General features: G+C 39.1%; 1 protein-coding gene across 1 annotated transcript in view; it reads left to right on the top strand.

Moving 5' to 3' along the window:
* The window catches only part of msh2.L (mutS homolog 2 L homeolog), a 70,819-nt gene extending 47,104 nt beyond the window's left edge, over positions 1-23,715 (top strand). Inside the window, exons 11-16 of the mRNA XM_018262532.2 lie at positions 3,977-4,074; positions 9,389-9,634; positions 9,954-10,158; positions 13,376-13,623; positions 21,318-21,490; positions 23,416-23,715. Coding sequence (XP_018118021.1) covers positions 3,977-4,074; positions 9,389-9,634; positions 9,954-10,158; positions 13,376-13,623; positions 21,318-21,490; positions 23,416-23,586 — 1,141 coding nt within the window. The 3' untranslated portion in view covers positions 23,587-23,715. The remainder of the gene's footprint in view (positions 1-3,976; positions 4,075-9,388; positions 9,635-9,953; positions 10,159-13,375; positions 13,624-21,317; positions 21,491-23,415) is intronic.
* Positions 23,716-24,029: the final 314 nt, after the last annotated feature.

The following is a 24,029-nucleotide window of genomic DNA, read 5'->3' as shown; positions in this document are numbered from 1 at the left end:
CCATGAGTGAAAGAAAAGTTTTTTGTGTTATCCTTCATATTCTCTGAAAAATGGTTAAGAAATCAAATTGTGCCAGGGTATGTAAACTTATGAGCACAACTGTATATGAGTATTATCTACAATGAGTTTCCTCATTGTCACTCATCACATGTCAAATACATCTGTTGAGCCAGACAATCGGTGCCCTGTTGGGTCGTCTTTGTTAACTTGGGAGTGACAGCAGGTTAATAGATAAGTGTATTTCTTTATGGAACATGTCTACTTACAAATAAAGCAAAGCCAATACACATCCGCTGCATAAATGGCTGATTTAATGTATCTTTCAGGAGGTAATTTAATCCCAAATGAGCCTGAATAGTGGCTGGAGTTATTATTCACAAGAGGCGCTGGGCCACCTGTTCTGTAGATACGTGTTTTGTTCTGCTGCCAGGTGCCGTATGAGGAGCCATCACAACGTTATCTCAGGACGTGTTTGTACAATATGTCCAATGAAAGAAATATGAGTTGCAGTTGTGCTAACCAACTCCATCAATGGCTAGATTATTACAATTAAACAAATGTCATATTTCACTGGGAAAATCTAATTATGCTCCTTCCTTCCACCTGTTGTTCAGATCTTTAGGGTAAGAATGAAATAAAGTGGGTTGAAACCAACATTGAGAAGGATAGAATACAACGGATGCTTTTCAGAGCAGGTGTCTCTTTAAAGGGGAACTATCGTGAAAATGTAATATAAGCTTCCTCATACTGAAGTAAGAAACTTCAATCTATACAATACAATCTATAATTCTGCATTATTTCTGAAATAATCAAGTTTAAATTCACTATCCCTCTTTCAGAATCTGTTTCTCTTCATTCTCTCTTCATGCAGCAGTTGGGTGTCAGATATTCACTGACAGTTAGATCCAATATATCTTATAGGGGGGCTCCTTTTGCCTAGAAGATGTATTAGAGATCACTCTATTAAACTCACCAGACATCATGTCTCTCTACATGCAGGATTTGTGCAAAAGGCAGTTATTTTGTTAGATTTTGTTTGTACTGGAATCAGTTATTTGAGTGAGCTCTAATACATCTGCTAAAAAGGAGCCCCCTATAAGATATATTGGATCTAACTGTCAGTGAATATCTGACACCCAACTGCTGCATGAAGAGAGAATGAAGAGAAACAGATGCCGAGAGAGGGATAGTGAAGATAAAATTGATTATTTCAGAAACGATACAGAATTTTTTATTGTATGTATTTAGAAAGTGTCTTATTTCAGTATGAAATATTACAATTTTATTTTCAAGTTCCCCTTTAAGGCTATCCATTCAATACACCCAGCAGTAAATATATTTTATTGGGACTTTTTTGTGGCTACTCACCCTATTCTAGTCATGTCTGTCATTAGTGGGGAGTCCTTGCAACTGACAGCTGCTTGTTTGAGATGGGAAAATGGAGCAGTAATGGGAACTTGGCACAGGAAGACTTAGTTCAGATAATCACGGATATACAAGCAGCCATTATACAGATATGGGATCTGTTATACAGAACCCCTGGGGTTTTCCAGGTAATGGATCTTTCTGTAAATTGGATCTCCATAGCTTGTCTACCAGAAAATCATATAAACATGAAATAAACCCAATAGGCTGGTTTTGCCTCCAATAAGGAGTAATTATATCTTAGTTGGGATCAAGTACAAGTGACTGTTTAATTATTACACAGAAAAAGGGAATCATTTTTAAAAATTCAGATTATTTGATTATAATAGAGTCTAAGGAAGATGGGTTTTCTGTAATTTGAAGCTTTCTGGATAACGGATACGATACCTGTACTGTAGCTCCTTAGGCACCACAGAGATCTACTCCTTTTCATTGTCCAGACAAATAAGTGATGGTATCCTCACTGCTTGTAGGGCACCATTATTTTTACTGTGCCAGCGCTCAAGAATGCAGCATTTTAGGTTTGATTTCTGTCATTGTTAGTGGCTAATGTAGGAAGTCAGTGGGGCTCATTTACTAACACTGGGCAGTAACCCATTGGATATAATCAGAGGTGTCATAAATGGCACCCCCCCGTTACTAATGGAGTAGATTATTCCATTGGCCAGTAAATTGCTCCTCAGTTACTAATCGATAGATTATTCCATTGGCCAGCAGTACTTTGCTCCCCAGTTACTAATGGAGTAGATTATTCCATTGGCCAGTACATTGCTCCCCAGTTACTAATGGAGTAGATTATTCCATTGGCCAGTACATAGCTCCCCAGTTACTAATGGAGTAGATTATTACATTGGCCAGTACATTGCTCCCCAGTTACTAATGGAGTAGATTATTCCATTGGCCAGTACATTGCTCCTCAGTTACTAATGGACTAGATTATTCCATTGGCCAGTACATTGCTCCCCAGTTACTAATGGATAGATTATTCCATTGGCCAGTACATTTCTCCCCAGTTACTAATGGAGTAGATTATTCCATTGGCCAGTACATTGCTCCCCAGTTACTAATGGAGTAGATTATTCCATTGGCCAGTACATTTCTCCCCAGTTACTAATGGAGTAGATTATTCCATTGGCCAGTACATTGCTCCCAGTTACTAATGGAGTAGATTATTCAATTGCACATGCTACTATTGCCATTTATTACAGGGCTGCATAATTCATAAGAATGTGAGCAAAATGTGCAGCATCTACAGCCTGACTGTGTGAGAATGTTAAGTAACATTAGGAATTTGCCAGTTAATTTGGAATCAATGGTCTGAGCAAAGTTCCTATTGCCAAAGAGTTTATTTAATCACAAAGGATCCCCATTATCATCTTCCAGCCGAACAGTGTTTGCTGCTCTCACGTTTATTATTAGGATGCTTCCAGCAGCCCCCAGCCTGTTGTTTAATCTGTGCTTTTATTGGATTATGGGTATGGGACCTGTTATCCAGAATGCGCGGGACCTGAGGTTTTCCTGATAAGGGATCTTTCTGTAATTTGGATCTTCATACCTTAGGTCTACTAGAAAATCATATAAACATGAAATAAAGCCAATAGGCTGGTTTTGCTTCCAATAAGGATTAATTATATCTTAGTTGGGATCAAGTACAAGCAACTATTATCCGGAAACGTTATCCAGAAAGATCCGAATACTTCATTTTATGCAAATAATCCAAATGTTTAAAAACGATTTCCTTTTTCTGTGTAATAATAAAACAGTAACTTGTACTTGATCCCAACTAAGATATAATTAATCCTTATTGGAAGCAAAACCAGCCTATTGGATTTATTTCATGTTTATATGATTTTCTGTTAGACTTAGGGCAGAGACAGACGCAAAGATTCTGGGAGATTTAGTTGCCTGTCGACGAATCGCCTCTTCTTCGGGCGACTCCTCGAAAAGCCTTGCCACTGGCTACAATCTAAATCGATGGCACTCGGAGCACTTCATTTTCCAAAGTTGCCTCACGAGGAAACTTCGGACGACTTAGCAAAACTAAGATAGAATCTAAACTTCCGGAGGGAAGGCATTGCCCGAATCTCCACGTGTGTCTCTGCCCTTAAGGTATGAAGATCCAAATTACAGAAAGATCCCTTATCCAGAAAACCTCACTGCTCACAAAAGGATCAGATAATGGGATTTTGCTTTGCAGACCTTTTTCTTTCAGTCCCAAATGAGTATTTGTAGATGTTCATTGTCTCTATTATTCTTCCTAATACAGTATTTTACATGCCACATATCTAAGAATATCCAGAATATATAAAAATGATATTGTACCAAAAATCTGTAGGGCTTTTAAGAACTCTGGGGGCTTTAATAAACCCAAAGAGGGTCACAGTTGGCCTGTAGTTTTCTAGAAATCCATGTGGCCTTCTCACTCAGCATGAGAAGATTTGGGTTCCAGTTCTAGGGACTCCAGGAACAACAGCCTGGATCATAACTTATTTTTTGCATTTAGAGTTTCCTTTCAGGCTAGAAATTGAACCTACGTTTTTTTTTTTTTCAGTAAACTGAGCTCACTAAGTGAAGAGTACATGAGAAACCGAGAGGAATATGAGGAGGCCCAGAATGCTATTGTTAAAGAAATTATAACTATTTCTGCTGGTAAGTAATCTTCTTATATAACATGTAGGGATGCACCGAATCTAGGATTCGGCCTTTTTAAGCAGGATTCGGATTTGCCCGAATCCATCTGCATGACCGAACCGAATCCTAATTTGCATATGTAAATTAGGGGCGGGGAGGGAAATCACGTGACTTTTTTTCACAAAACAAGGAAGTAAAAAATGTTTTCCACTTCCCACCCCTAATTTGCATATGCAAATTAGGATTCGGTTCGGTATTCGGCCAAGTCTTTCGGAGAGGATTCGGGTTGTCGGCCGAATCCAAAAAAGTGGATTCGGTGCATCCCTAATAACATGTAACATTGTGTTGGCTTAGCCCATTGTATTGACGTGAGCCAATGAGTCTTTTTATCTGCATAGTAATGTTAAAGGGGAACTATCGCGGAAACGAAAATTTTATATAAGCTTCCTCATACTCAAATAAGAAATGTTCTAAATACAATCCATTAAAAATTCTGCATTGTTTCTGAAATAATCAAGTTTATCTTCACTATTCCTCTCTCAGCATCTGTTTCTCTTCATTCTCTCTTCATGCAGCAGTTGGACGTATTAGAGCTCACTCAAATAACTGATTCCAGTGCAAACAAAAATCCTGCATGTAGAGAGACATGATGTCTGGTGAGTTTAATAGAGTGATCTCTAATACATCATCTAGGCAAAAGGAGCCCCCCATAAGATATATTGGATCCAACTGTTTATAAATATCGTAGGGATGCACCGAATCCACTATTTTGGATTCGGCCGGAATCCTTCGTGAAAGATTCAGCCGAATGGCGAGCCAAATACGAATCCTAATTTGCATATGCATATGCAAATTAGGGGTGTGAGGGGGAAAACATTTTTTACTTCCTTGTTTTGTGACAAAAAGTAATGCTATTTCCCTCCCTGCCCCTAATTTGCATATGCAAATTCAGATTCAGTTTTGCTTAGCAGAAGGATTTGGCTGAATCCTGCTGAAAAAGGCTGAATTCCCAACCAAATCCTGGATTCGGTGCATCCCTAAATATGTGACACCCAACTCCTGCATAAAGAGAGAATGAAGAGAAAACAGAGGCTGAGAGATGAATAGCGACGATAAACTTGATTATTTCAGAAATGGTACAGAATTTTTAATCGATTGTATTTATAAAGTCTCTTGTTTCTGTATGATGAACCTAATATTAAATTTTCATTTTCCCGATAGTTCCCCTTTAATAGAAATGGCAGCAGCCATTTTGGATGATGGCATAATTAAAGATACAGTATCAGAAAATAAAATATTATTTACATAGGAAAACAGTGTGCAGAAGATATGGCTTCAAAAAAAGTAATTTTTTCATAATAGTTTAAAAAAATATTCTCTTTTTTTTATGGATGAAAGACCTGTGCCCCCCCCCAAATCAAATATCTGATGAGTTTTATGGAAATGCATCACTTTATCAGCGACATGACCTTGGGTACAAAGAAAAAAATTACATATAAAAAAAACAGGAAACAAAGTAAATTAATATCAATTATTCATAGGCTACCAAATATTTGTGCCTTTTGTCCAAATTTGCACCTGTCAGTAACCCATAGCAACCAAGCAGTGATGTTACACCAGCTGCAGGGAGAATAATGGAATGAATAATGTAGTTTTGTTTATGAACCGGTGCAAATTTGCTTAACTTTACTAAATGAGCTCAACTGACAGCAATTAGCAAAAACCCCTAACAGTAAGATGACTGCACAAACACACACACATATATAAATGCAGATTCTGAAGAATCAGAAATATGGTTGTTTTCCTTCAGACTGAAAACAAAATTTAACTCAAAACTTGCAATTTAAAGCATTGTATCACTACATGTTTAAAGGAGAACTAAAGCCTAACTAAAGAAGTAGGTAGAAATGTTGTACATGATGTTTTGTGCTTCTGTACCAGCCCAAGGCAACCACAGCCCTTTAGCAGTAAAGATCTGTGTCTCCAAAGATGCCCCAGTAGCTCCCCATCTTCTTTTCTGCTGATTCACTGATTCACATGCTCTGTGCTGCTGTCACTTACTGAGCTTAGGGAGCCACTCACAATATACAGTACACATAGAATAGAAATGTCACAATATAAGGCTGATTAGTAATTAATACACATAATTACTACATGGCAGCACAGAAACCAGTGCAATTAGCATCAGAATTGAATAATCAGCAAACCTGTAGCATCAGCTTATATTACAGCCAAGGAAGCTCATTTTCTGCTGGATAATTAGTGACGAGCCCTAAGCTTAGCTTCTCAACAGCCAATCAGAGCCCACTGAGCATGTGAGTGTCACAGACACTTTCCAAGATGGTGACCCCCTGTGACAAGTTTGAAGTCCTGGATCATTGCTGCTATTGACAAGCTCAAACTTTAGCCTCGTGCAATAAGTTCACTATATAAAATAGGGCATTTTTAGCCACATTCATATTTAGGGTTTAGTTCTCCTTTAATGAAGAAGGAACGCTCATGGGCACATTTATCAAAGGTTTAATTTTCGAATTAATGAGAGTTTTTAAAAACTACCCGAAACACCCATAAATTCGACATTTATTTAAACTTGGATGAATGTAATCGACCCCAAAACTCAAATCAAATTTTAAAAACTCAATTTCTCTGAAAAAAACTTGAATGTCAGGAAGGCTGCAAACAACTCAAAATTGATCCCTGGACGTCTATCATTGACTTAAACAGCAATTCAGCAGGTTTTAGGTGGCAAGTAGTGATGGGCGAATTTGCGCCGTTTCGCTTCGCCGAAAAATTAGCGAAACGGCGCCGGCGAATTTTTGCCGCAGATTTTCGCGGGCGTTTCACGAATTTATTCGCTGACGGCGAAACGCGCAAAATCGCCCATCACTAGTGGCAAATAGTCAAATTCGAGTTCTTAAAGGGCTGGAGTATGATAAATCTCGAAAATGGAATTCAACGTTTTTGTATTTTTTTAAAAAAACTCTAATTTTAATAACTCCTAGTTGAATTTGAAAGCTTTGACATTAGAATTTGTAATTTGACCCTTGATAAACCTGCCCCTTTTTGCGCCGACTAGGTTTCCTTCTCCTTTAAAACTACCTGACGCATTTGGTGCAAACACCACAGTCGGCTTAAATTTGGGATTTAGAAGACCCTGTTACAAAACCTAAATCAGACGAATGTCTCTGCCCTTGACTTGGACAAAACATGGGTTGGACCCTATGGATTATTGAACTTGTATTCTCTCAGCTTGTTCAATTGTTGGTCCAATCCCTTGTGCTGCTTCTGTTCTGTGTTTGGGTGATGAGTAGAAAATCCTCTTCTCTCCTGTCGATCTCTTGCTGCTTTGTTTAAGAAGGAGACGACTTCAATTCCTATAATCTGTCACTTCAGGTTATTTATTTAGGACAATAGCAATAATTTTTTATATCTTTCTGGGATAGGGAAATGGATATATTTTAGTTATCTTTTTGTTTTTGTCAACATATTTGGGGGTTTCTGTGCCGTAAACTCAGTCAACTTCGATTATTTTATGTTAAAAATAAGTTTTCAGGAAGATTTAGAGGAAGAAACAGGGCTTTCCAAAGATGCGGAGAAGTTAAAGGGATCCTGTCATCGGAAAACATGTTTTTTTCAAAATGAATCAGTTAATAGTGCTACTCCAGCAGAATTCTGCACTGAAATCCATTTCTCAAAAGAGCAAACAGATTTTTTTATATTCAATTTTGAAATCTGACATGGGGCTAGACATATTGTCAATTTCCCAGCTGCCCCATGTCATGTGACTTGTGCCTGCACTTTAGGAGAGAAATGCTTTCTGGCAGGCTGCTGTTTTTCCTTCTCAATGTAACTGAATGTGTCTCAGTGGGACATGGGTTTTTACTATTGAGTGTTGTTCTTAGATCTACCAGGCAGCTGTTATCTTGTGTTAGGGAGCTGCTATCTGGTTACCTTCCCATTGTTCTTTTGTTTGGCTGCTGGGGGTGAAAAGGGAGGGGGTGATATCACTCCAACTTGCAGTACAGCAGTAAAGAGTGACTGAAGTTTATCAGAGCACAAGTCACATGACCAGGGGCAGCTGGGAAATTGACAAAATGTCTAGCCCCATGTCAGATTTCAAAATTGAATATAAAAAAATCTTGTTTGCTCTTTTGAGAAATGGATTTCAGTGCAGAATTCTGCTGGAGCAGCACTATTAACTGATTCATTTTGAAAAAAATATTTTTTCCCATGACAGTATCCCTTTAAGAACTGAACGAATTAGAACAGGGGTCCCTAACCGCCGGGCCGCGGACAGTCTTGAACTGGGCCGTCGAGCCTAGGGGACAATTAATGCGGTGCATCGAATTGGACGTCGGCGCTCCAGATTAGTACGCTGACCCCCTCCCCCAGTCCTCTACACTGGTCCCCGGGCCAATAAATGATGGGCACCGCTGAATTAGAAGACAACTGAAGAGAGATGAAGGTCAGAACCCTCCAAAGGATTTTTCATCTTTTTTTCATTTTTTAGTCTTAGAAATGACTTCACTTTCTGTTTGACATGATGTAGTTCAGATGATTATTGCTTTCGCTTCAGATTCAATTTCCAGAAAAATGTCATTGCTTCCATCTCAATATCAGTACTGATTAAAAGCTTCTAAAGGCTGGAACTCGGGAAAGAATAAATAGCTCAAATTCATCTCCCAAGGTCGTCTTTTTTCTTCTTTCCTTAGTAAAGGTGACCATACACGGATAGATCCGCTCGTTTGGCGATGTCGCCAAACGAGCGGATCTCCCTCCGATATGCCCACCTTGAGGTGGGCAATATCGGGCTGATCCGATCGTGGGCCCTAGGGCCCAACGACCGGATCCTTCACGTTCGCAAACGGGCGGTCGGATCGCGGGACCGGATCAACGAAGAGATGCGGCCGCGATCCGACGGGATTTTTAACCCCATCCGATCGAGATCTGGCCGACTTTCGGCCAGATCTCGATCGGGGAAGCCCGTCGGGGGCCCCCATACACGGGCCAATAAGCTGCCGACTCGGTCTGTCGGCAGCTTTTATCGGCCCGTGTATGGCCACCTTAACCGTCGGTTCCCCAGATAATGCCACTTCTGAATCGTTTTTACTAGGATCTCCTATGTTCCAAAGCAGCGCAGCACTTTTATGGGAAATCCTATAAGCAGGTCCGGATTCTGATCTTCTGTTCTTCGAAAGAATCAGAATTTAAAAGTCGCAAGCCAAATAGATGTTGATTATTTTCAACATTCAGATTTATAATCTAATTAAAAAGGTCAAATCTGTATCACATTCCATGTGCAGTGTAGAATTTTTTTTATTTGTTTTTTCAGGATATGTGGATCCAATTCAGACGCTGAACGACATCATTGCGCAGTTGGACGCTGTTGTGAGCTTTGCCCACGTGTCTAACAGCGCGCCAGTACCGTATGTCCGGCCCGTTATTCTGGAGAAGGGACAGGGAAGAATTGTGCTGCACTCGGCCAGACACCCGTGTATCGAGATGCAAGATGATGTGGCGTTTATACCTAATGATATTACATTTGAAAAGGAGAAGCAGATGTTTCATATTATCACTGGTAACACTGCAGTTTTCCATCGGGCTATGGCATAATAAATGTTTATTTACCTATCATTTAATAGACAACCAGTTTCTAATCTTCATCTCGAGGCTACATTAGACTTGGATTATATAATATTCATGATCAGAAGCCTAGAATCATAACTTATTATGAAGGTCGATTTTAAATTGTCTTTGTTATAAAGTGTGTGTTTTCTAGAAGAGACTTGTTTTTTTAATTTTTTTGGACAAACATATTTTTCTTTGTGATATAGTCTTTGAACTTAAAAACAATGCAAAAAATTAAAAGGTTTTCCCCCCTTTTCTGTTTTATTCAGGCCCTAATATGGGTGGGAAATCGACGTATATCCGCCAGACTGGTGTCATAGTCCTCATGGCGCAGATCGGTTGCTTTGTACCCTGTGATTCTGCACAAGTCAGCATAGTGGACTGTATTCTTGCTCGAGTTGGTGCTGGAGACAGTCAGTTGAAAGGAGTTTCAACATTTATGGCTGAGATGCTAGAAACTGCCTCGATACTCAGGTAATTTATTAAAACAATATACAGGTATGGACAGCGCCGGACTGGATCTACCGGGCCGCTAAGTCTTCTCTCCCCTCCCCCCGCACACACCTATCTTTATCTGTCACATTAAAGGAGAAGGAAAGCTACAGGAGCAGTTTATTGCCAGTAGGTTAGCCACAATAGTGCAAGCTATAACACTATATTTATTCTGCAGAATGCTTTACCATACTTGAGTAAACAGGTCTTGAAGTGTTCTGTGTTTGTTTAGGATAGCAACTGTCATATTGGCTTGTTGTGACATCACTTCCTGCCTGAGTCTCTCCCTGCTCACTCATAGCTCTGGGCTCAGATTACAGCAGGGAGGGAGCGAGGAGCAAACTGAGCATGCTCAAGCCCTAGCCCTGGAGGTTTAAGCTGAAAACAGTTAGTCTGATACAGAAGCCCATGAGTACACAAAAGAAGGAAAAAAATGTGGTGTTTCTTTTAACAGAGGACTCAAAGCAGCATTACTTTGAGGATTTACTGGTGTATTTATATAGACCTTTCTAATAAAGCTTACTTACTTTTAGCCTTTCCTTCTCCTTTAAGGATGAGACCGGGTTCAGGGAGTCGAGGAGAAGGAGCCCAGGGAGCAGGTCTGAGTCGACGAGGCCCGATGGGTTTTTTTCCCGTCTCCCGCCGGCCCACTCTGACCATGGATATGGGATCCGTTATCCGGGAACCTTTTATCCAGAAAAAAACATTTAGGCCGCTCCATACTCACCCCCTGCATGTTCTTCTTAATGTAGCTCCACTTTTGTATTCTGGGTGCTCTGCCCTCAGCGTTCCCACTGAAATAACATTTGCTCGAAGGATAGAAAGGCGGCACTCCGGTTAAATAAGAAAGGTGGTTTGTTCCAACAGGTCACTAAGCAACATCAACTGACGCGTTTCTGGAGTTACTCCCTTAATCATAGACTATGATTAAGGGAGTTACTCCGAAATGTGTCAGGTGATGTTGATCAGTGATCTGTTGGAACAAACCACCTTTCTTATTTAACCGGAGTGCCGCCTTTCTATCCTTCGAGCAAATGTTATCCAGAAAGCTCCAGTTACCGGGAAGTCTATCTCCCATAGACTCCATTTTAATCAAATAATTAAAAATATTTAAAATTATCTTTTTCTTTTTGTAATAATAAAACAGTAACTTGTACTTGATCCCAACTAAGATATAATTAATCCTTATTGGAAACAAAACCAGCCTATTGGGTTTATTTAATGTTTACATGATTTTCTAGTAGACGTAAGGTATGAAGATCCAAATTATGGAAAGATCTGTTATCTGCAAAACCCCAGGTCCCGAGCATTCTGGATAACAGGTCTCATCGATTTATAGAAAAAGTAGGAATTTGTGAGATGGAGTTCCAGGTTTGGCAACTGAAGGGATAGAAGTACGAGGACACAAGTTAGGTTAAATGACAGGTACTTGAGATGACTAGATCCATCCTCAGCACTGATACTTTACAGAATTCCAGAAACAGTATGTTTTAACCTATTTAGAAAGCCTTAGAGAAAATCCAGTCTTACTCCTACTCCAATTCACATAAAGACAAAAAAAAAAGAGTAGCAACCGTATAAAAAAGGGAGCAAACCTAGAAGGAACTGGTCAAGTTGGGTTGGTTTTATTCCAGGAGAGAGTTCCGAATATTGCAGCGTCTTCTCTTAATGTGTTTTATTCTATGTACATGCAGAGAAAGTAGAAATGTTCTTGCCTTTACTATTAGTGGGTAGTTAGAGCAAGCTTTTATTTGGTGTTGATACAGTATAAGTCATCAGCAGAATATATATGTGTATGGTTAGTTATTATTTATTAGCTTTATTCTCTATTTGATCAGTTTACAGTTGGACACTTCAAAGCTGGGCACTTCAGTTTATATAATGTTTATTGGATGGACACATGGAGTAGAGTTTAGGAGGAAATATTCAGATGGCTCCCATTAGCATGTACTGACCTTAAAAGGCAAAATTCTACAAAATATTTTATTTAGAACATCCATATTTTGAGAGAGATTGAACCCTCAAAAAAATTTATTATTTGTGGTGGCCGGTTTAAAAAAATAATTGGTTTGGTGATGGTGAATTGCCTTTTAAGATACATCCTCCTCTGCTTAATGACTTTGCAGTTTGTGCTCAAGCCCCCCATTACTTGTCCAGTCATACCTGGATCAAATTAATGTTTGAGCTACTTCATACCATTACAAGTCACTCCATTATAATAAAAACACATTTGTCATCATAGACCCACAACCGTGCCTTTTGAGGAAAGTGAGAGAATGTCTACTGAGCTAGGACACTGCCAGTCATTGTTTAAGAGATTTAATGCCTTTAAGAATTTGGTCAACCAGTTTGAGTCAATGGCAGCTGACCCATGGCTAAAACTGGAGGCTCGTAGTTCCTAGGGATGGGAAAATACTAATATAGTGAGTTCTTATGATATCCATTACATAAATACAAAGGGATAGAAGAAAAAAAATGAAGATATAGTTGACCTTTAATGTATCAAACACAAGTAATACCCTGTACCAGGCATTTTTTGAATTAATTTCTGTATATGAAACCTACTTCACGATGTCAGAACCACGTTTTTCCTAGTTCGTCCTTGAATTTAATATTGAACGGCTACTATTATATCTGTGAACACCAGGGTTAGAACATTTTATTCCATCGGATGTTGCATGGAATAAGACGGGGCCTCTGGAGAACTGTTACAGGTTAAACAAATTAATGAGCAGTCAGAAGAAGAAAATGCCAGATAAAGGTAGGACTGTCACCGTAGGCTCTCCGTGGAAGAAACCAAATGTTATATTTAAATAACGAAAGATCTTCAGGTCTGTTCCCTACCTGACATGCCAAAAGATTCATTTAATGAGCTTTAAAGGAGAATGAAAGGAATTCTATGATATTCGCTTGATGCTCGGGGTTGTGCGCATGCTCGGTAAAGCAAAAACTACGGCTTTAAGATTCCGATTTGGTTCGACTGCACATGCTCAATGCCCAGGGCAGCAGCAATGATCACAAGGACTGGAAGCAAGATGGTGGCACAGAACTCTCTACAATACTAGTATTTACTTTAGAAAATAGAGATTGGTTTTGAGACAGGTATAGGATCAATAGTTGAGCATTAAACATAGTCTCAAAATGTATTTTATTGTTGTGGTTTAGAAGTGTGACCACCTCTTGTTGTTACTATGCACAGGTCTGCTACAGAGAACTCTCTGATTATCATTGATGAATTGGGTCGAGGAACCTCCACGTATGATGGTTTTGGCCTGGCATGGGCAATATCCGAATACATTTCCACTAAAATCAAGGCTTTTTGTATGTTTGCTACCCACTTTCATGAACTAACAGCCCTGGCTGACCAGGTCCCAACCGTCAACAATTTGCATGTTACCGCTCTCACCACAGAAGATACCCTAACCATGCTCTACCGAATAAAGAAAGGTGAGTAGTAGACAAGTGGTTCTGAAAGTAAATTACATTGGGAATTTCTTTACCGCGCCTCTTATTTTAATCTGTTTAATTACAATGAAGAATATTTTTACGTTTTATTATTCAGAAGCCTCTTGATCAGATCTTTACAATTATTTGTACAAAAGGAGAAACATTGTTATTATATGATTGTTCATATACAGGGTAGTTAACCTGTAAGGTAACTTTTAGGGGCCGATTCACTAAGGGTCGAATATCGAGGGTTAATTAACCCTCGATATTCGACTAGGTATTAAAATCCTTAGACATCGAAGTCGAAGGATTTAGCGCAGATAGTTGGATCGAAGGATAATTCCTTCGATCGAACGATTCGAAGGATTTTAATCCAACGATCGAAGGAATATCCTTCGATCAAAAAAAGTTAGTCAAGTCTATGGGGACCTTCCCCATAGGCTAACATTGACTTCGGTAGCTTTTAGATGGCGAACTAGGGGGTCAAAGTTTTTTTTAAAGAGACAGTACTTCGACTATCGAATGATCGAATAGTCGAACGATTTTTAGTTCGAATCCTTCGATTCGTAGTCGAAGTAGCCCAAAAAAAAATTCGAAGTTTTTTACCTTCGAATCCTTCACTCGAAGTTAGTGAATCGGCCCCTTAATATATTATGAAATGTCTTACTCTGAGCCAAATTTCAGTTGGCCTTTTTTTCTAAATAGTATTTGCCTTTTTCTTCTGCGTCTTTACAGCTTTCAAATGTGGGTCACTGACCCCAGCAACCAAAAACACTTGTTCTTTAATGTGACAATTTTGAAAGGATGTCAATCCTACATAATAAGTTAGGGTAAAATAGACACGTCCATCAAGTTCAAACTGTTAAGTCTATATATAACCTGCCTCACTGCTAGTTCATGGGTGCCCAAAAAATAGATCGGGATCTACCATCAGACCTTTAGCTGGGGATCAGTAGAGCTCACGACACTGTCAACAAACAGCTTGACTAAATCACCCTCCTGTTTCATGCTTTTCATTCAGATATTTATAACAGTAATAGTTGTATGTTAAATATAACTATGTACATGAAAGTAGACCTCGCATTAGCAAAGTATGGCCACTCCTGTGCCAGTTGATCCAGAGGAAGGCGAAAAACCCTTATGCAATTTGCCTCAGAGGGGGAAAACATTTCTCCTTGACTCCAAGATGGCAGTTGGACCAGTCCCTGGATCAACTTGTACTTTTGCTTAAAAAGCCATCCAATCACTTCTTGAAGCTATCTAATGTATCAGCCAGCACAACCGGTTCATGGAGAGAAGTCACATCTTCACAGCTCTCACTATAAAAAAATTCCCGATATTTAGACGTAACCTCCTTCTAAACGGAATGGGGGCCCACGCGTCGGCTAGAAGGACCTACTGGTAAATAAAGCATTAGAGATTATTATACGATCCCCTTATATATTTATACATAGTTATCATATCACCCCTTAAGCGCCTCTTCTCCAGCGTGAACATCTCCAATTTGGCCAGTCTTTCCTCATAGCTAAGATTTTCCATACCTTTTACCAGTTGCGTTGGACCCTCTCTAATTCAATAATGGTCCCATTTAAATTTTTATTTGATAATTTCTTGTTCATAAATCGATGGGGTAGGGCTGGCAATCCTGTAGTTCTGCTTAGCATCTTATGGCACTTCAAGAGCAATTGGCTCTGACCATTGGTCCAAAAGCTGAAATTCTGATGCCAATAAAGAAGGTGACCAGATTTAGTTTAACACCAACTGGATGATTGACGTGGCCATACAACAACACATTTCTCTTATAAGTCATTGTTTAACTGGAGATTATACCTAATGAAAACTCGTTGAAGTACTTTAAAGGAACAGTAACACCAAAAAATGAAAGTGTTTTAAAGTAATGAAAATATCATGTACTGTTGCCCTGCACTGGTAAAACTGATCTGCTTGCTTCAGAAACACTACTATAGTTCATATAAACAAGCTGCTGTGGAGCAATGGCGGCAATTGAAAAACGGCTATATGGCACAGGATAACGAATGGATAACAGATAACACCATTAGACAGACAGAGCTTATCTGCTATCTGCTGTGTAACCTGAGCCTTTTCTCCTTTGAATGGCTGCCCCCATTGCTACACAGCAGCTTATTTATATAAACAATAGTAGTGTTTCTTAAGCAAACACAGCAGTTTTACCAGTGTAGGGCAACACTGCATTATATTTTCATTACTTTAAAACACTTATTTTTTGACGTTACTGGTCCTTTAAAGGAGAAGGAAAGGCCTAATCACTTCAGGGGTCCCCACCAGCAATTATAATCGCTTACCTAAGTACTGTTGGCTGAAAATTACACTGGGCCCTACATAATAATGTAGGAGTACCACATTGCTATCTTCTCTCCGCTAGGGGTTAGAGGAAAAAACTTGGAAGCACAAAGCAGGTGTTGTGCTCTACTTCAAGCTGGACCATAGACAGGATTAGGGATGCACCGAATCCACTATTTGGGATTCGGCCGAATCCTTGGTGAAAGATTTGGCCGAATACCAAATCCTAATTTGCATATGCAAAAAAATTCTTATTTTGTGATGAAAAATCACGTGATTAACCTATCCGACCATAATTTACCTTTTCGGGTTCGGCCAGGCACAAGGATTCGGCCGAATCCCGAACCGAATCCTGGATTCGGTGCATCACTAGACAGGATCAATGAAGTGCAAGAAGTTAGCAACATGGTTAGGCTGCAACTTCTTTTTCAAGGCTTTTCTAATCTGCTAAGTCAACTATTTGATTGATTTGAATCAAAATTGATGTGGACATTCTCACGAAAACAGTTGCCAGAACTTGAACGACCTTTGAATGTGATAAAATAATGTAGGATACCTATCGACGGTTGCTAATTCTCCCCCACAGTGTCAAGTTTATACAGGTTTACCTAAAAATGGGAGGTAAGGAGGACTTCAATTTGGCTGACTGAGTGTTGCTATAAATGTAGCCATAAAATATAACTTATGTTTTTAAAACTGTGTAGCCATTGTTAAGAAAAAAATCTATTTACTATATATGTTGTTTTGTTTTAAATGCAATGAAGTGTCTCTGCAAATACCATATTAACATAGAAATACCCTGACTTTGCGATATTTTTACATTACAATTGCATTACAAAATCTAGAGATGCATAGAAATCAATATTTATGAAATACCTGGAAGAAGCATCGTGCCAGAATTCTTGCTTATTATAACAATCAGCCACTATATTCCGTCTTAAAGTTTATGTTTTCGGTGTTTCTCTTATTGCAATGGGACAGGACATGTTCTGTCGGGTCCCTCATTTTATTTAACAGACTTTTATATATGTGATATGCGTCCGGATAGATGTTGATGATAACGCAGCAAAGCGATGAATAAAAAGTGCACAGATACAAACTGCAGGGTCACAGGAAAATCATAATCATTTCTAAGTAATAAAAAAATGACCTGTTAATAAACATTTATTTTGTCCGTTTATAACCCTGTATTACACTCCTCCTAGGAACTGTTCCTTTAAAGGGATACTGTCATGGGAAAAAAAAATTTTTTCAAAATGAATCAGTTAATAGTGCTGCTCCAGCAGAATTCTGCACTGAAATCCATTTCTCAAAAGAGCAAACAGGTTTTTTTATATTCAATTTTGAAATCTGACATGGGGCTAGACATATTGTCAATTTCCCAGCTGCCCCAAGTCATGTGACTTGTGCTCTGATAAACTTCAGTCACTCTTTACTGCTGTACTGCAAGTTGGACTGATATCACCCCTCCCTTTCCTCCCCAGCAGCCAAACAAAAGAACAATGGGAAGGTAACCAGATAGCAGCTCCCTAACACAAGATAACAGCTGCCTGGTAGATCTAAGAACAACACTCAATAGTAAAATCCAGGTCCCACTGAGACACATTCAGTTACATTGAGAAGGAAAAACAGCAGCCTGCCAGAAAGCATTTCTCTCCTAAAGTGCAGGCACAAGTCACATGACTGGGGGCAGCTGGGAAATTGACAAAATGTCTAGCCCCATGTCAGATTTCAAAATTGAATATAAAAAAGATCTGTTTGCTCTTTTGAGAAATGGATTTCAGTGCAGAATTCTGCTGGAGCAGCACTATTAACTGATTCATTTTGAAAAAAACATGTTTTCCGATGACAGGATCCCTTTAATTCTTTCAAAATACAAAAGGACATCTGTAGAAAACCTTTGCCCATTTACCAATTCCAGAATTGTGGAAAGTGTTAGACCAGGTTAACAATGACCTAAGGTTTTTGGGAGCTTTCAGAAGGATTCTCCCTTTCTTAAAGTTGATGTTACTGGGATGAAACCTTGTTACAGAGTGTCACATCCATCAGAAGTTTTCCTAATGTTTATGGCTTTCGTGGGTGATTTCCTTTGTAAATCAATAAGGGGAAACATTATGTTATCTTGAATCATAACTCAAGAAGGCAGTGTGTAATGGAAAAAGGTAAACAAAGGGAGGATTCTTTATATATTGATTTGGGTTGGCAGCTAAGCTTTGCTTGCCCTTGCTATATACTTTAGGAGGCTTATATCACTTATTCATTTCTATGAAAGGTAACATAATGAAATCTCACGAGGTTGCTGCGCAACCTGTGGTACATTTGTAACAGAATTTAGTTTATTGCCATAGCTTTGCCGTTGTCTCATCAGTAAATTATCTTAACCTCAATGTAAAAGGCATAGTCCCAAAGCCTTGTAGAGAATATTACGGCTTTATTTGAGTTTATGACATCCATTTTATGTAATTCAATGTGAGAATAACAAAGTTAAACCTTCCCGGGGGTCTTCTTTACTGGACAGATGGAAAATATATGCACGTCTAGGGAATCATTGCATTTTTAATGTCCATACAATACAATATGCTGGTAAATATTATGTGCCAAATGGCCATTACCCAAAAGGTTAGGGTTGCCTGCATTTTAAAATAGTTTTTGGTAAGCAATCCCAAACCAGTAGCTCATGAACAATATGTTCCTCACCAACCTCTTGGATGTTGCTCCCAGTGGCCTCAAAGCAGGAGCTTATTTTTGAATTCCAGGCTTGGAGGCAAGTTTTGGTTGCACAAAAAACATTTATTGAGATTCTGAAACTTTAGCATGGTGCAATAAGTTCAGTGTATAAAATACCGCATATACTCGAGTAAAAGCCGAGTTTTTCAGCCCCCAAAATATGCTGAAAAACTCTACCTCGGCTTATACTCGGGTCAAACGCAAAAACGGTCGCCGGCGCCTTAGAATAGTAGCCGGCGCCTTAGAATAGTAGCCGGCGCCTAAGAATATTCGCCGGCGCCTTAGAATAGTAGCCGGCGCCTAAGAATATTCGCCGGCGCCTAAGAATAGTCATTCAAAAACGAGATTGAAACTTACCAGAAGCTGCTGCATTTCTCACCCTAGGCTTATACTCGAGTCAATAAGCTTTCCCAGTTTTTGGAGGTAAAATTAGGTACCTCGGCTTATACTCGGGACGGCTTATACTCGAGTATATACAGTAAGGCATTTTTATATGGCCAAAACTGCTTTTAGCACCAAGCAACATTAAAAAACTCCATGATCCTCTTTCCATTTATCCTGCAGTGCGAATGAGGTTGCAGCATATTGTGGGGTATGAAGCTTTGCATATATTCTGGATTTTTTTTTTTTTTTTAACATTGAACTGTAAAGGGAGAGCAAAGACGGCTACTATAGGGATTTTAGACATAGTTTATAACATGTGAGCCAATCTGAATCTGGTAGGTTCAACTGAAACTTATGTTCTCAGAACCCCACCAATGAGTTGTTGTTCCACACATCACCCAGTGCTTGGATTCTCTTCTGACTCCATCTGTGAAAGTTTGTCACTATAAGGTGTTCAGGAAATGTGTTGTTGTTCCAGAGAGGGGTGAAATAAAGGGGCATAGCGCTAGAAGTTTGTCAAGCTCTTTGCTATGGAACACATTTCTTGAATGTAGACGAATAGTGGGGATGGAGTTGAGTGCGGCTGAGTGTCCCGGGTCCATCTAAGCATGTGGTCCCATATTTAAGAGATGTGAGAGGTATATTGGTCCTCTATCATGGGACTTGTGTGTATAGACTTCCAAGTTCTTTAGGTAAGTTTAAGGTATTAAGGCTTAGTCTTGTTCATCTGTCTGACCATATAATAGAGAGTTTTCATTTTATTATAAAAGAGGGAAGGAATTTTTGTTGAGGCCTGTAGCAGCATATCATTTAACATTTTTGTCTTTTAAGTGTCCGTTACTATTTCAAGCCTGAGGATGTTTACCATGCTCTAGATATGTTTTAGAAAGTCTATGAAATATCACTAAAATGTACTTCATTCTACTACAGTACTAGTAAATAGTCTTTTAGAAGCCAATTTGTAAATACATAAGTTGTACTTTAACCCCAATACATTCACTAAGAAATAATGCCGCAACAACCGCATTGATTATTCAGATAATAGCATATTAAAGGAAAACTATACCCCCCAAACAAAGTAGGTCATATGTAAAACCCTGCTTCATGTAAATAAAACATTTTTTCAATAATATACTTTTTTTAGTATATGTGCCATTGGGTAATCATAAATAGAAAATTACCATTTAAAAAAAAAAATAAGGGCCGCCCCCTGGGATCGTATGATTCATGGTGCACACAAACAAACCAAACAAACTATACATGTTAGGTCACATGAGCCAATTAACAGACAGAGTTGTGTCTTTTGCTTCCACATTTCTTCCTGTTACAGTTAGAGCTGCAGTATTTCTGGTCAGGTGATCTCTTCCTGTTACAGTTAGAGCTGCAGTATTTCTGGTCAGGTGATCTCTTCATGTTGCAGTATTTCTGGTCAGGTAATCTCTTCCTGTTACAGTTAGAGCTGCAATATTTCTGGTCAGTTGATCTCTTCCTGTTACAGTTAGAGCTGCAGTATTTCTGGTCAGCTGATCTCTTCCTGTTACAGTTAGAGCTGCAGTATTTCTGGTCAGGTGATCTCTTCCTGTTACAGTTAGAGCTGCAATATTTCTGGTCAGGTGATCTCTTCCTGTTACAGTTAGAGCTGCAGTATTTCTGGTCAGGTGATCTCTTCCTGTTACAGTTAGAGCTGCAGTATTTCTGGTCAGGTGATCTCTTCCTGTTACCATTAGAGCTGCAGTATTTCTGGTCAGGTGATCTCTTCCTGTTACAGTTAGAGCTGCAGTATTTCTGGTCAGGTGATCTCTTCCTGTTACAGTTAAAGCTGCAGTATTTCTGGTCAGGTAATCTCTTCCTGTTACAGTTAGAGCTGCAGTATTTCTGGTCAGGTAATCTCTTCCTGTTACAGTTAGAGCTGCAGTATTTCTGGTCAGGTGATCTCTTCATGTTGCAGTATTTCTGGTCAGGTGATCTCTTCCTGTTACAGTTAGAGCTGCAGTATTTCTGGCCAGGGGATCTCTGAGGCAGCACGCAGACCATCACAACATGATGGCTCAAGGCAAGAGATGTAAAAGGGCAATATTTACTTAAATATATATTCCAGTTTGGTGAGATTCTTTAATATGCCGCTTAATTTGCTTAAATATTCATTTTGGGGGTATAGTTTTCCTTTAATGGTTTCGACGACAATATTTTGATTTGTTTAGGCACACTTGTTATATTAGAAGGGGGTCCCCACACAAATATGGTGATTTTTGTTTTTTAAGGGGTTTGTGATCAGAGCTTTGGAATCCACGTGGCAGAACTTGCCAACTTTCCTAAACATGTTATTGAAACGGCAAAGGAAAAGGCGCTGGAATTAGAGGAATTTCAGTATGTTGGGAACCCCGATGACTGTGATGATGAACCCGCCAGGAAAAGACGCTGCGAAGAGAAAGAGGTTTGTACATAATGCGCTGCCAATGCCAATGCCGATTCCTGATGGTAAAGCTTTCTATGTTTTTTCTCTGATTTAAACATTATTATTACTTTTTTGCCTGTCTATACTATAAAGTCTCTTACATTGATGATGTGCATGCCGTGCTGTTCTCTTTTAAGGCACAATCATGTTTGGGACCAACACTGTAGTGCGTTGTTAGGCCCATATACAACATATGCAGTTGGTCATTAGGGGCCATAAGATTACAGAAGACCAGCACTTGCCAGTGGATATTTTATAAAATTTGTCCTGCTGTTAAAAAGAACAAAAGCTTAAGAGAGAAGTAGGTTAGCATTCTACATGTTATGTTTTGGAGTTCTTTCTGTGCCTCGGTTTATGCTCCTAATTAAGTGACATAGATTCAGGCCTTAGGGACCAACTTAAAATATACTGTATATATAAAATCTTACAGCTACGATACAAAACTGATTAGTAATTAAGATTCTAATTAAAGGGAAGCTTAGAAACGAGTGCAGTTTACATCAGAATTTAATACTCAGCTCTGCAGCAGCAGCTTCTGATTGGTTGATCCTCATTCTCTGCTTGATGATGGGACGACCCCTAAGCTTAACTTCTCAACAGCTGCCGAGAGCCCGCTGAGCATGTGAGTGTCACTGACACTCCTAAAAAAAATCCAAAATGGCGGAGCTCTTACTCTTATAGAGATGATGAACCTTTAGGCTTGATACGGTAAGTTCAATGTATAAAATACCCATGTTCAGTTTTAGGATTTCGTTCTCCTTTAATTGGGTACTGAATGTGTTTATGAAAGCTTGTATGGAAAATATCTATGGCCACAAACACATCTTACAGTATAGGATCGGTTATTCGGAAATCCATCGTCCAGAAATTTCCAAATCTCCCATAGCCTCCTTTAATTAAATAAATTAAAATTTTTAATATTGTTTTCTGTGTAATAATAAAACAGTCGCTTGTACTTGATCCCAACGAAGATATAATTAATTGGAAGCAAAATCAGCCTATTGGGTTTATTTAATGTTTAAATGATTTTAAAGTAGACTTAAGGTATTGAGATCCAAATTATGGAAAAATCCCTTATCCAGAAAACCTTCGGTCCAGAGCATTGTGGATAACCAGTCCCATACCTGTAGAAGCAAAAGGACACTTCAACTGTATCATGGGAAATTTAACGATTCAGACATATAGGGGCAAATGTATCAAGGGTCGAATTTCGAGGGGTTAAATCCCTCGAAATGCGACTGGGGAATAGAATCGAATAGGCAATACGCGTTGGCGAATATTCGCCAGGCGAATAGGCGCTCGATCGAATATTCGCTCGAAGGATTTTCATTCGATCGAATGCCTTTTTATTCGATCAAAAACTTGGAAAACAAGCCGGTGGGACTTTCCCATAGGCTTTTAAAGCAATTCGGTAGGTTTTAGGTGGCGAAGTAGGCAGTCGGATTATTTTTAAAAGAGACAGTACTTCGACTATCGAATGGCGAATAGTTGCAGCGTTTTTGCGCTCGATCTATTCGAATCATTCTACTCAGGCGAATTTACGCCAATTCGATAGTCGAGGATCACAAAAAACTACTCGAAATTCGAGCTTTTTTTTTCCCCTCTATTCATTCACCCGAGCTTGGTGAATGGGCCCCTTAGTGCTTTATTTGCCAACATAGATGACACATGACACCGGGGAAGTTACCGCAACCAATCAGCAACTGATCTTGACCAGTCCGATGTCAAAAATTGAAACAAAGGGAATGGTTGCAATTTATAACCCATGTTTCTAAAATAACCTCATTAGGTATTTCTTTTTATGCAGACAAGGCTTCTGGTTGTGTTACTTCCATCTTAATTGGACTTTGCGGTGAAACGCGTGGTTCTTAAACAATAACACTACATTTCTTGTTCTGTTGCAGGAAGGTGAAAAGATAATCCAGGATTTCCTCTCCAGAGTAAAAGCTTTACCCCTGACAGAAATGTCAGAGGAAGAAATAAAGATCAAGCTGAAGCAGTTCAGAGCCGACGTCCTCGCGAAAAATAACCGTTTTGTCAGTGAAGTTATTTCCAGAACCAAAACGGGATTGTGAAGTCTGTAGATCTATAATTCTAAGATGGTTTTTTCCAGCTGTTTCTATTACTGTATTTGTATTGTTGCCTTTGGCTACTGAAGGCTATTTACAGCTAGACTGTATGATGGAATAAAATGTTTTTCTATCTTTAGTTTTCCATTTTTTTAATCCTCAAATGTTTAGGCGTTAGACGAAGATCGTCTTTAAGATATTCTCTTTCCTTCTCCCCGTGTTCATGAGACATTCCTAGAATTTAAATTCAATTACTCTCTGTGAATCCTAAGCGCCTCTTTGACTGACAGTTTTCAAACCGGTCTAAAGGGTAGAACAGACATTTTTTTATCTGTAGGTTCAACAAATATTTTCGACACCCTGTAGGTCTGGGTGGCACGCCTGCTAGTGGGGCAGCTGAATCGAATTAAAAATATAGATCTAACGTCACCCTAAGTCAGATTTATTGG

The sequence above is a fragment of the Xenopus laevis genome, chromosome 5L, assembly GCF_017654675.1.
Source record: "Xenopus laevis strain J_2021 chromosome 5L, Xenopus_laevis_v10.1, whole genome shotgun sequence".
Lineage (NCBI taxonomy): Eukaryota > Metazoa > Chordata > Amphibia > Anura > Pipidae > Xenopus > Xenopus laevis.
Note: the sequence above shows the minus strand (reverse complement) of the source record. Positions and strands in the feature narration are given on the sequence as shown.